Consider the following 12644-nt stretch of genomic DNA (forward strand, 5'->3'; position numbering starts at 1 on the left):
TGGCAAGTTATCGCGTATTATTTTAGGCAAATTTGGCGAAATCCGAAACTTTGCTGGGGTAACTATCAGTGCAACAATGAAAAATCCGATCCAAAATGGCTAAACTTAAGCTGATGCGTCGGCCTGTCTATATAGCGACTCTAGCCCTAATACACAGCAACGATAGTAATGAACTTCATGGTTGCTTCAGAAATGCCTTCCTTAAAAATTCTCCTTTGATTGCTCTTAATATTACTGTTGAGTGTGGCAACCTTTTTCTTAACAATGCGTAAACATTCAGCGCGCCAAAGAACATCACTTGTGACATCAAAAAGACTACGCCTTAGGGGGCAGTTCAATAGTTACGTAAGGATGATTTTGCCAATTTTCGAACCCCCTCCCCGCCCCTGTAAGGGTTCTTAAAATTTTTCAAACCTATCCTCCCTATTCTTACGTAAGATTCCATTTCGTTCATCAGATAATAAAATAACTAATCTTAAATCATTGGAATCGTTATCAAATTCACTATTATAAAATTATTTAAAAATCATTTTTGTGTATACTAAAAAGTTGGAATCTAAACTAAATGTTTTTTCGACATTTTTTTGTATATGATGTGATGCTAATTAAAAATAAGACATGCCATACATAGTGCGATTCTTTTATTTTTTTTACACTATTCATTCTTTGTAAAACAAATAAAAAAACAGCTCATCCTAATACGTGTTTTACCTTCCAGACGCAAATAAAAATAGGATCCCGGCCAAACCACTGGACCTCGCGATTTCCAGTGTAAAATATCCACTTGTAAAATCCTTCCCTCCCCCAAAGTAAGGGTATGTAGAAAATACCCCCCTTACCCCCTCAGGACCCTTACGTAGTTCATGAATGGCTCCTTATTTCCAAAATCAGACGTAAAAAAATAAATAAAAAATAACTGTCGAGAAAATAAAAGGGTTTTTTTTGGCTCCACGTCTTTTTTTTTTTTTTTTTTTTTTGTTTATTTTATCAATTTTAGTGACTAAATGTAATATTTTTGGCTGAAGGAAACGCCTTTATTCCCCCAAACTAAATAAATAAACCTCACAAAGTAGCGCTGCAACCGTAATCGTAATTCGGGATCATTCTAGAAAGTGTAAAAACATCACGCACTGATTTATTTTTCGACCTAAAACCTCGTTCTCACATTAGAAAACTGTTTTCTCATTGTTGCTTTGCACACATTTCCTGCTTTTCAATTACAGCGCCTTTTTTGTTTTTCTTCTTCTTCCTTCTTTTATTCACGATATTTACACAAAGACGACAAACAATTTCATAGTTTCAAATCCAATACTGTTTCCCATCTCCCATTGGTAATAAAAAAACAAAGACATCACATCCGTATCATGTGACAACCAGACGCTAACAAATAAAATGTAGTTTTTGCGGGAAAAACAAGTGTTGCGTTCAAAATGATATTAAGGACAACATATACAATGAAATTTTGAACACGCCAAGGCACTTTTTATTGTTACTAGACAAAAGTAGTAATTTAGGTAAAATTTTAATGTATCTTCTAAAAATTTTGTTCGCTAAATCACACGATATTATTGGCTGTAAATAGTTTTTTGCTATAAAAGGTGAACTGGCGCATCGTTAAAAATTGTGGAGCTTGCTGAGGATTATTTTACTTGGAAAAATTGTTGTTTCTACCCTAGAGATAACCATGAGACGGTTTGTAAGTACACACTTTCAATTGTTATAAATTTTTAAATCGTATAGAACTAATGAATTTCAGCATTTTTTGGTCGCCATAAAATGGCAAATTGCTTATCCTATTTTGATTCTACGTTAATTTACTTTGTCATAAACACAATGTATAACTATGTCTGGAGGTTCATTTAACAAATCGAATTTCTTGCTGTAATGTTTCAGAAATTTCAGAATTCATTTTAAGGTAGCATAATTCAAAAACTCTAATGTTTTTTTTGTAAAGACAGTGATATTTTACGCTTTGCACATTGCTTGTATTTTGAAGAAAAAAAAAACTTATGAAATGAGGTCGTTTCCAAAATTTTAAAAGTATTTTTTTCTGAAAGAGCATGCTTAAAAATATAGGATCTGACCATGTTTTAAACAATTTGTTCAAGTTTGATATTTTTAAAAATTACTTAAATCATTGCGCTTTCATTGTTTACGTTTCTGTCATGTGACATCACAAATGATGAAATGCCATTCAGTGTTGCCATTCACGGAGAAAAATATTTAATTCGCATCTTTACTCACGTGTACTGGCAACGATATGGTTAATAGCAAGCGTAGAGCGCAATATTTAATTCGCTCCTTGATTATCATAAGGTGGAAACGTGGTAGAAAGGTGAGCCAAATTGCATCATTTGTGACGTCATAAAGACCACGCCTTGTTTTCAAAATCGGACTTTTAAAAAAATTAATTAAAAAATAACTGTTGTGGAAAATGAAAGTATTTTCTGGGTCCATGTTATTTTTTTTTACTCATTCTATCCATTTCAGTGACTAAAAGTAGTACTTTTGACTGAAGGAAACAACCCCATTGTGAGAAATTGATTTCAAAAGCGTTTTCGATAAGAGTCATTTCATACGAAATGAGCAAAATTCATAAAAATGTGATGGCCGCATGGTAACAGATTTTTATGAAATTTGGTATACAGGTTCCTTTTATGCCAATATAAAAATATCTAAAATTATTTGGCTTAATATTTTTTTAATAGTTACATGCGATTGAAAATTGGTCAAATTGAACAGCATTCTGATAAATGCTAAATGTTGCATTTTTGAAGGCTTGTATTTTATTAACTATTTAATCAAAGCATAAAAGTTATATATAGTTGTAATTTATGGAGTAGGGCAATTCATCTGACATGAGTAAAATATTCAAGATTGATACAGTTAACTTCTGACCGTGTTTTAAAAACCGAAAATATTCCAGTTTTCTCATAATTAAACATTATATCTTTTAATCTCAAGTTTTAAGGAATGTATTAGCTTTGCTGAAATTCAGACCCAATAACATGCTAAGTGCCATAAAATTATCTTATCTTTACTTTTACATACAATCTTACTTTTGAAGTTGTATTTCAAATACAAAAGCAGTATTTGAAAAGAAGTATATCTAACATTCATTAAAATTTTTTGAAAAAATGTACTGCACTGTAAAAAAATCCGGAAACGTTTCTGAGTATATCGTGCAGCTGCGGTTCATGAAAGTTTCGAAAACGTTTCCGAGTATTTCAGAACTCTCCAAACAATTTTCAAAAACGTTTCCGAGAATTTCTGAATCCTTTTTCCGTGATTTTTTCTAAAATATAATTCTTTACTATAGTATTGCATACCATATCAGTTTCAATTCTTTCATATCTAACAGCAATGAAACAAGCAATTTTAGAATCATTCGTGGATATTTTTTTTTCTGAATTTCTAATGACAAATAGCATGGTTAACAGCATAACATATGCACAGTTATAAATTTTTGAAAATTTATGAAATAATATAGTAGTTTCATTCCTAATCACAAAATCGTCAGGGGAGGGGAGGGGGGTACTTTCTCAAAAGTGGGATTGTTTGTTAAACAATCTTAAACTTCAGTTTTTCTCTCAATATTTTCAAGACAAAATTATCAACATGTTGTATTTTTAATGCAGAACTTAAAAACATATCTTGTATCAAACTTGATAGCTTTTATTTTCGGATAAAATTTGACAGAACTTACCTTCCCTTCGCGTTCCGGAATTCGTTCACCTCAAGTCTATTTCTCTGACGAACAAAGTGTACCGAAAAGTGCCAACAGAGAAATTGGTGAATTTAAATATGACACCAAGTCCTCCTGTTGGAACCATCCGGGTTGATTCTTCTGTTCTTGCCCTTTTCCAGTTCATCACAAATATAAATACTTAATCAAAATAGGTTACTGATTTTATTTTTTACAATGTGCGCAAAATGCATTATATATTTTATTTATTAAAACATTGAATTCTATTGCCTGATTACTCCATTTCATATATACGAGATTCCCCCCCCCCCACACCATAAGAGTGATGGTGCACCCATAAAATGCTATAAAGCGCCCCCCCCCCCTTAAAAAAAGCAATTCCTGAAAATGTCAATGGCTGTCTGCGTGGTGAACGCCCCTCGTCGTCTCCCCATATGTACATTGTATATTAATAACATAGTATTCAAAAAATGATCACTTTTAAAACAATGACATGAAATAATATTTCTTTTTATTTCGGCTTGTAAATGCAGCTGTTCCATTTTTGCCACTGACTCATTCCTCCTGACTGTCCTATATTAAACTAGTATATCCACGAAGGAAATGTTATTTACCGAACTAATGTCAAGGAATTTTTATTGTCAACCACATTTAACAAAATGAATAAGCACATGCATTAATTGCATAACTATGTTGCTTACTAATAGATGACTGGGCCATTTTCTAATGGTATAAATATTGTTAAATAAATGAATAAATTATAATAAAAAAAGATAAATAATACTGGCACATTTTTTCTGAAGCATATTACAATACTAAAAAACATTTGCATTACTATATTTTTAATGAATTAAACAATTGATTTTTTTTTTTTTTTGAATCAATGTATGTATATCCAAGTATTTCGAAATAACTTTTCTGTGATTGCTTTTCAAATATAAATCTTATTTCTTTTGCGTAATTAATCAGTTTATATTGGTTACAACAAATAGTACACTGCGCACATAGGTATGTAGGATAACTTTAAATTAATTCGATAAACCCAAAAACAGTTACAATTGGAGCCTCATTAAATGCAAATCAACAAAAATATAAATGTATATAACAACATGTTTTAAAATATTCATTAATACTTACAAGTGAACATGAGCGGAAGAAAATCTAAGCACCTCCATTACAACTGGATAAGTAATCCAAAGGGTTTCGTTTCATTAAGTATAAAAACGGGTGTTGAAACTATTCACGCTTGAACACACAATATATATGTAATCATGGTCGCACTGGAAATTGTAAAGAAGCAAATCGTTATTAACTAACTTAATAGCTGCGTACATCGTCTAAAAAATCAAGGGCAGCCCAAAATTTAAAGGCGTAAAATTAGTTTCGACACAATTTACTACTCTCTAGACATGAAATAACAAGCAATCCAATGCTAAACAGTTGCTGACTGCAGCAACCATAGATAAAGGAAAAAATAAGCTCTCGTTATTTTCGACTCACTGGCGCCAGTGTTGGAAGGATAAAATACGTTTCGAAGCATTGCGCCTCACTTCCGTTTCTAGATTTTTTGAAATAACAAAAAGCTTTCTGAATAATGAGGAGTTCGATATTGGATGAAGGATTCTTATTATTTCGGAAACGTTTCCGATATATCCAGAAACGTTTCCGAAATTTGTTACAGTGTGGCATAGTGTGAAATTTAGAAAACAATTAGTGGATAAAATTTATATCTTTAGTTGAAGACATTAATAGTACTTTCATTAATTTATTTCAATAAATTCCAGACTTCATCTTTTATAGGTCATGTGTGCTATAGTAACGGTCCAAGTGGGTTCACTAACTTAATAAAAAATTCACTTATCTGAAAAGATATCGATGCATAAAATCAATGTGTAGAAAAACATTACCCAGCCACAAACAGTTGCTATACATATGTAACAAACAAATGAAGTTATTGATGTTGGATTTAGCCTGATCTCTAAACTATTTCTCTTCAAACATATGCTCCTTTCACTGATGATTGAGATAAATCTGAGACTAAGAATTTAAGTGTTTAATTGTTAATTGAGCTGAAACGATGATGATTTTATATCTCCAAGACAGCTATGGGTACTTCAATAAATTGTTATTGAGCCTAACTTTCAAGATTGATAAGTTTTATTCATGAGACAAAAAAATTGTGATTGTAGCAGGCAGAAGGAGAAAATATCTTGCAGTTATAAGTGGATTGTTGTATGTCGTATGCATACTTGTTCTGGCAGATAATAGTTTGATAGTTTCATCAATATGCTATAATATGCATTTTTGCCATTGATAGTAGAAAGAAAAGTCATCTGCTTTCCATTGAAAATTAGATTCATTGTGTGGCAAATGTTGTTTAACAGGCAATTTTTGTTCTGAACAGATAACTAAAATAGACGAGTTTCGCTAATAAAAGAATTCTTCTGTTTCAAAGAACGTCGCAGTAGGACGGTTGAAATAAATGGGTGTATTTCGTCAAATATAGTTATTCATGGATAAAACAAATTTCCTCAAACTCATAGCCCAATCTCAAATGCTATTGAGAATTAGACGAGATGGTCCTCTTTCTTAATCTTTAAACTCAGTATGTTCTTTTAGTCTTTATTCGTAGCTTTTTTTTTTTTTTTTTGAACCTGAGATATTAACAAAGTTGAAAATTTGCTAATTTAATTCAGATTTCAAATCACTCTAATGGAAAAATAACAGCAAAAAGGATTTAGATTTAAAACTATCTATAAGTAACTGTCTGCTCTAATATAGTAATTATTTTTGAATTCCTTGACAATGAAATCGTACTTTAAAAAGTCAAAAATTTCCGAAATTTACATTTTTTCCTCAATTTCAGATGCTTGTTTGAACATGAGGAAATGCTCTTAATTTACTCATTTTTTTACGTAACATATTGAAGTGTCTTTTAGATAATACCAAATTTTAATCATTGGAATCCGCGTACTTTTGTTACTAGAGTAACTTGAACTAAGGTAAAATTCCATTAGTTACGGCTATTTATTGTAAGTTTAGCAAAACTTAACTTTATCTTTCATGTTTCATTTTCTCAAAAGTATGTTTATGAAGTACTTGCTGAAATGTTTCCCTAATTATTGTGATGTATATAATAGTCCAGTATGCATAGTTTTATATAATTGTGTCACTGAAAGTTGAATTTTCCTCTCTACCCGTGGTATAAGAAAAAATAACTGTGAAGTTTCTAGAGAACTTATCATGTCAGTGTTCTGACTCGCGAGATTCATCTTAATATGAGAGCGGCAATCAGGGGTTTTTTTTTAAACTTAATCTTAACTTTTGTTAGAGATAGTCAAAAGGGATCACCAGACAAAATTAAAAATGAAATCATTTGAATCGAGAACTTGGACAGATTCTGCATAAGAGTTCTGCTTACAGTCAAGCATATGTTTCCTACTCTGCAAAATATTCTATTGAATTTGCCTTTCCCTTATTCTTTTCTGGTTAATCGTTGCTTAGAAAATGCTGAGTCCTGATTAAAGTTGTAGCCGTCATCATTGCATTTAAATTTTTATCAGACGATAGAATTTTTCAGTTCTTGGTTTGATACTGACAAAGGAAGCAAATTGCTCCAAAAATCGGTCTTTTTGCTACTTTTCATTTGCACTAAATTGACGTTATTTTCAAAGTTACTTATTAGTCATCGATTTGTTTATGTATATACTTATTTTTTTTATTTTCATCAAATTTGGCACAGAATTAGTTTGTAGCATGGAGGTGTGCACCTCGAAGCGATTTTTCGAAAATTCGATTTTGTTCTTTTTCTATTCCAATTTTAAGAACATTTTCCGGAGCAAAATTATCATAAGATGGACGAGTAAATTACCAAGTTATCATAACGTGGAACCGTAACATGGGCAAGCCTATTGGCGAGAAATTCATCATACATTATTTGTAAATATACAGGTGAACCAAAAGACCTTTTAATTTTCTACTACGGGCAAAGCCGTGCGGGTGCCACTGGTCTCCAATAAAGCTGAAACTTTAGTCTCCAGATGCCGAGACAAGATATTTGGTATTTGTGTTATAGACAACTCATCATTATTTTCTTTTGTTGCAGATTCTCTGCTTCACTGTCATCGTGCTGGCAAGTGTCGCAGTCGAATCCCTGCCTCAAGGCGGTGGTGGTGGTGGTGATGCTGGAGCTGGAGCTGGAGCAGGATTCGGCATTGGCGGTGGAGCCGGAGCAGGAGGTGGTGGCCAAGGCGGCGGAGGTGGCCAAGGTGGTGGTGACGCCGGAGCCGGGGCTGGCTTCGGTATCAGCGGCGGAGCTGGCGGTGGCGCCAATGGAGGCGGTGGAGGTGGTGGAGGCAGATGATGACTTCATTTGCGTTGGGCTGTGCTGGAAATTTCGAGATGTTTATAATGCTCCTGTAACTGATGCATTATGTTAATGACTTTGGATGTTTTTAAATACCCTTATTATTGCAAATGAATGCGAATAAAAAAATGTTGATTTTATTTGATCTGCTTATCTCAAGCTATTGTTATTGTAATGATTCTCGTTTCTCGAAAACAATAAGTGAGTTTAAAACACTACAGGAAAGTATACTGCCGTGCTAAAGCACAAAAGGCGTGTATGCACTTTTTTTCGAAATTAAGTCACCAGGTGTTTTTTCGTGGCACATTTCACCTAAATACAATGTTTTGTGGTCATTTGTCAACGGATTATATTTTTTAATAAAATCCGAAAATGTTGCATCTGAATCAAATCATGGCAGCGAAAAACTTTAAATGGCAACTTCTCATTTTTAACTCGGCTGCAGATACAACTTTTGCGCTTAGTACGACAGTATAATCTGGCTCTGGTCAAAAGGTGCTTGGACTTGCTCATTTATGTTTGCCTTGGAAGACGAGAAATCCTTTGGCTGGCACAACGCCAATAATTGCTATCTGCAATGCTAATCAACTCTCCTTACCTCTATTTTATCAAATCGAATCGTTTAAGCCTCAGCCAATCGGAAGTCAACTTGTCAGAGCCAGGCTATGCGTTTTCTTGATACTTCCTCATATTCAATAAAAGAAGTATTTCATTTACAAAACATTTCACACTGAAATTGTAGCCTAAATTTTCATTGTAATCACCCAAAATTATTTTTGAGTTTTTTCTAAATTTTTGTGCTTTGTATTCAGTTACAAAACGTCGCCTCAGAGCAAGAGTTGGGCATCTAAAGCATTGGGATCCTAGGAGCGAACCGCCGACCTTCGGCGTCGCTTCTCGCCGAGAGGAAAACTTGATTCTTCTGCGCATGCGCGCCCGAGCTAAATCGACTTCGTGAGTGGCCACGCCGGAATCACTTGACTTTGATTTCAGCATCACGCCGAGTAGCGACGCCAAAGCTCGGTGATTTCGCTTCTAGGAAACCAGGGCTTTACTTCTATTCCTAAATGGTTTACTCTTGCTCTGAAGCGACGATAAGTGTTGTCATTCAAGTCATCCATTTTACCAACTCCGAGCCCGTTTTGCCAAGTGCCTAATTTGTCGTTACTGGTACGTCTGTACGCATATGCCTAGGCGTGTAAGCACGTATCTGTTATCATAGGCGTGCGCAGGGCTTCAGAAAGGGGGGTACCACTGTACCAAGAGGTTGAAATTGCGCTTGGAAAGGCTCCCATACTTGCTCGCTGAAGGAAAATTTTCAAATATTGTGAGTGAAAATGCGTTTTTAAAGCGTATGAGGTAAGAAATTAATGAACCTATAAAATGTAAAATTTTTGCCACTTTCGAATTAACTTTCATTTTTAAGTGCTAATGTTGGTACCAAGGTACCCCTGGTGACCCCCGTGCGCACGTCTATGTCTGTTGTAACTCAAAAACATTTTGCTGTAGAAATCTTTTTTAATTCATAAAGTAAGCTCCAGTAGTCGATCAGTCTCCAGTAGTCGGCCACATGGATATAAAACTGCATATAAATAGTATATGAAAAACTCAAAATCGGATATGACGCATTCCCACATTCATTTACCTATCCCTAATTATCATTAAATATCAATTAATTTGAGGGTACTTTTTCTTAAGTAGTAACGAGTCATTTTATTCAAAATGATGTGCTTGTCATCCTAGTTTGCGATTCAGCTTATTTTTTTGTTAAGAAGACACTGTCTGTTCCCGAACTCCGCGACTAGCAGCTGCGAACAGTTCCAATTGAAAAAGGGGGTGATGGTTTAAGGAAGCGCACTTCCCGATGCATTCAATTTTTGCTTACTCGTTACTTCCTTCTTGTTATCACCCCTGTTTTAATAAAATCAGAAGAGACCTGACGCATGCGCAAATTCAAGTAAAGTTTCGCGTTAAAATATCAGACAGTACATCTTCTTTAAAAGTTAAGTACTCTACTTTTCCATTCTACTGTAAATTTGATTTTACTTTTGATTTAATGGATGGTATAACATAATATTTGAACGAAAAAACAAACTCCTTTTTCGACTCAATTATTCTTATAGGGGTGGCCGACTACTGGGTATGGAATTCTATTGCACTTCCAGTAGTCCGCCATGACAGTTTGACCACTGGTTTTATGCTGTTTGGTTGGTCTAACCAGGAGTCGGCTGCGTTCTTAATATGGATTTTCTAATGTCCATCAAATAGTAATTAAATTAAAGTATCGAAATATAACAACTTAGCTGTGTTGAGTAAACATTCACTTTCTAACGTTATTTCTTTCTAAAGAAAATGTTTAAATTTTCTGCCTTACCTATTTTTCGACAAAAAGAGTCCTTTCGCCATTTTATTGCTTCTAATGTTGATTTTAATTTAAAATACTCAAAAGCATTACCTGTAATTTCAGTCCATCGTTGCGTTTAGAATAAAAGTGCTAATACTCAACATGCCATTACTAAATGGTGATTTTTTGTTTTTCTAATCAAATAATCTCACGCGGATAAAATTGATAAAACAAATGATTTGATTTAATTCGTGTTCATTAGCCAATTAATAAACATTCTAATTGTAAGGAAGTAAGATGTAATACTTCAATAGTTACGTCAGCTCAATTTATTTCAACGAGTTAAACCTGTGGTTATTCTTTCTATTGCTCATTATGCTAAACTATTTGCTTCACCAAAGTTTCAAGAAGCTTGTATTTTACCGAAGCTAATTATTTCAAATGTTGGTACCACTTTTTATTACTGATTTTAAAACCAAATATTTAAGTCCTTAGGTTTTCTTCTCTAGGAAGTCAAAATTTATTTCTTGTTGCTTCAAAATTGCATTCCGTAGCTACACATTCCATTTTAGTTTATTCATTGTTTACTAATATTCTTGTTGAAAGCGGTAAGATTCTCGTCATGACGCCCCCATTTCTCAATTTTAAATTACCTTACATACAGACCCGTCATTAGGGAAATCGGTGGGGGGCGGGGGGCGGCTACTGGCCCCTCTGGATTTTCAAAACGTAATGTAGTTATGCATTTTTGCTTGTATTTTGATTCTTTTTTCCTATAAAATGTATTGCATTCATACCCTTTGCCCCCTCCCTCCAATCCCCTTTCCTGCTTCGAAAAACTTTGAAAACGGACCTGCCTACATAATTCGAATTCAACTTGCTGCAGTTCATTCACAAGGAAGTGCCTTCGTTTTGTCTGATAAATTTTGTTTTAGATGTGACTTTGATTAATAATCTTTTAAGCAAACGGATTTTTACTTACATTGTTTTGAGGTGAAATTGCTTCTAAAACTATAATTTTAGTTTTATGTTCCGTAGGTTGAAGTTTAGTTCTAATGAACATAGACCAGTCAAGTGTCAATCAGATCGATCAATAACTCGCTCTTGATCGTTCCCCCATGTTTTGGATGTTTTCGAAGTTCCTGTCCCAAGAAAAATCCGGTTCAACTCGGAGTCGTTTCCATACATCAAATTTCTACTTTCGAAGCATATAATATCATTTTAGTGATGTAGTACAGGGGTTCTCAACCTTTTCGGCTCTGCACCACCCTTTGACGACTGACATAAGGTCACCCCCCCCCCCCCGGCCCCGCCCCTCCCATCATATGTGGTCAACACATTTATAAGGTCACGTCCTTCCCCATACGTGCTTAATACAAACAGGATAATAAGAAATTGGAGCTGATATGGATAGCTGAAAACTAGTAAATAAGGGAAAATCTAGTTAGTTTCACACGTAAAATTTAACTCGAATGTTCAAAACTGTGTTTTGAACAGTGGAGACATGTCGAGTCGTGAACGAGTCAAGTCGACAGACGAGTCATGAACGATTTTATGAATTAATTGTTAAAGAATGTTTAATATTCATATTTGTACCTAATTTATTCGTGATTAATTAAATACTTAAGAGTAAACTCTTGTAATTTCATTTCTTTATACATAGAGATTTCTGTAGGCGAATATTGTTTGAAAATCCTTAACTATGATAAAAAATGAAAAATTATCATATAAGCTTTGTGCTACAATATGATTAAGATGAAAAAACAACGTAAATAAAGCACAAATGTTGGAAAAAATATAGCATATAGCTATTTCAAGGCTACAATGGAGCCTCTTCATCAGTGCAAAAAGCTCACCAACACAACCAGAAGTTCCGAGAGAACTAACAACAACCAAGTGGACACCGGTATTTATACCAAAGAGAGCCAACCAATAAGAATACAGGAACAAGACATCAAACAACTAATCAGCGAACGGCATGTACACTCCGGGCTCAAAGCAGGGAGAGAGACAACCAATCAAAAGCCAGGAGACAAAAAGAGTGCGAGACACCGAAGAAACAGGAAAGGCAATTATAGAAATTGCTTCCAAATGTCATGAAAAAATGGAGTGCTGGAAAAATCATTGATAGGAGAATGAGAATTTTTCCAAATATAGTAAGCTTCCCAGAAATCGAGGTCATAAACCGAAGAACATTTACAAATAATCTTTGCAGATGAAAAATCAAA

The 12644-nt window shown here is 34.1% G+C and overlaps 1 protein-coding gene across 1 annotated transcript; it reads left to right on the top strand.

Annotated features, from left to right (window-relative positions):
• The first annotated feature begins 1377 nt into the window (after positions 1–1377).
• On the top strand, positions 1378–8211 carry LOC129226556 (uncharacterized). The gene is made up of 2 exons (XM_054861168.1): positions 1378–1696; positions 7812–8211. The coding sequence occupies exons 1-2, from the start codon at positions 1685–1687 to the stop codon at positions 8067–8069; spliced, it is 270 nt and encodes an 89-aa protein (XP_054717143.1). The 5' UTR covers positions 1378–1684; the 3' UTR covers positions 8070–8211.
• The last annotated feature ends 4433 nt before the right edge of the window (positions 8212–12644 follow it).

Source organism: Uloborus diversus, chromosome 7 (genome assembly GCF_026930045.1).
Source record: "Uloborus diversus isolate 005 chromosome 7, Udiv.v.3.1, whole genome shotgun sequence".
In the NCBI taxonomy this organism is placed as follows: domain Eukaryota; kingdom Metazoa; phylum Arthropoda; class Arachnida; order Araneae; family Uloboridae; genus Uloborus; species Uloborus diversus.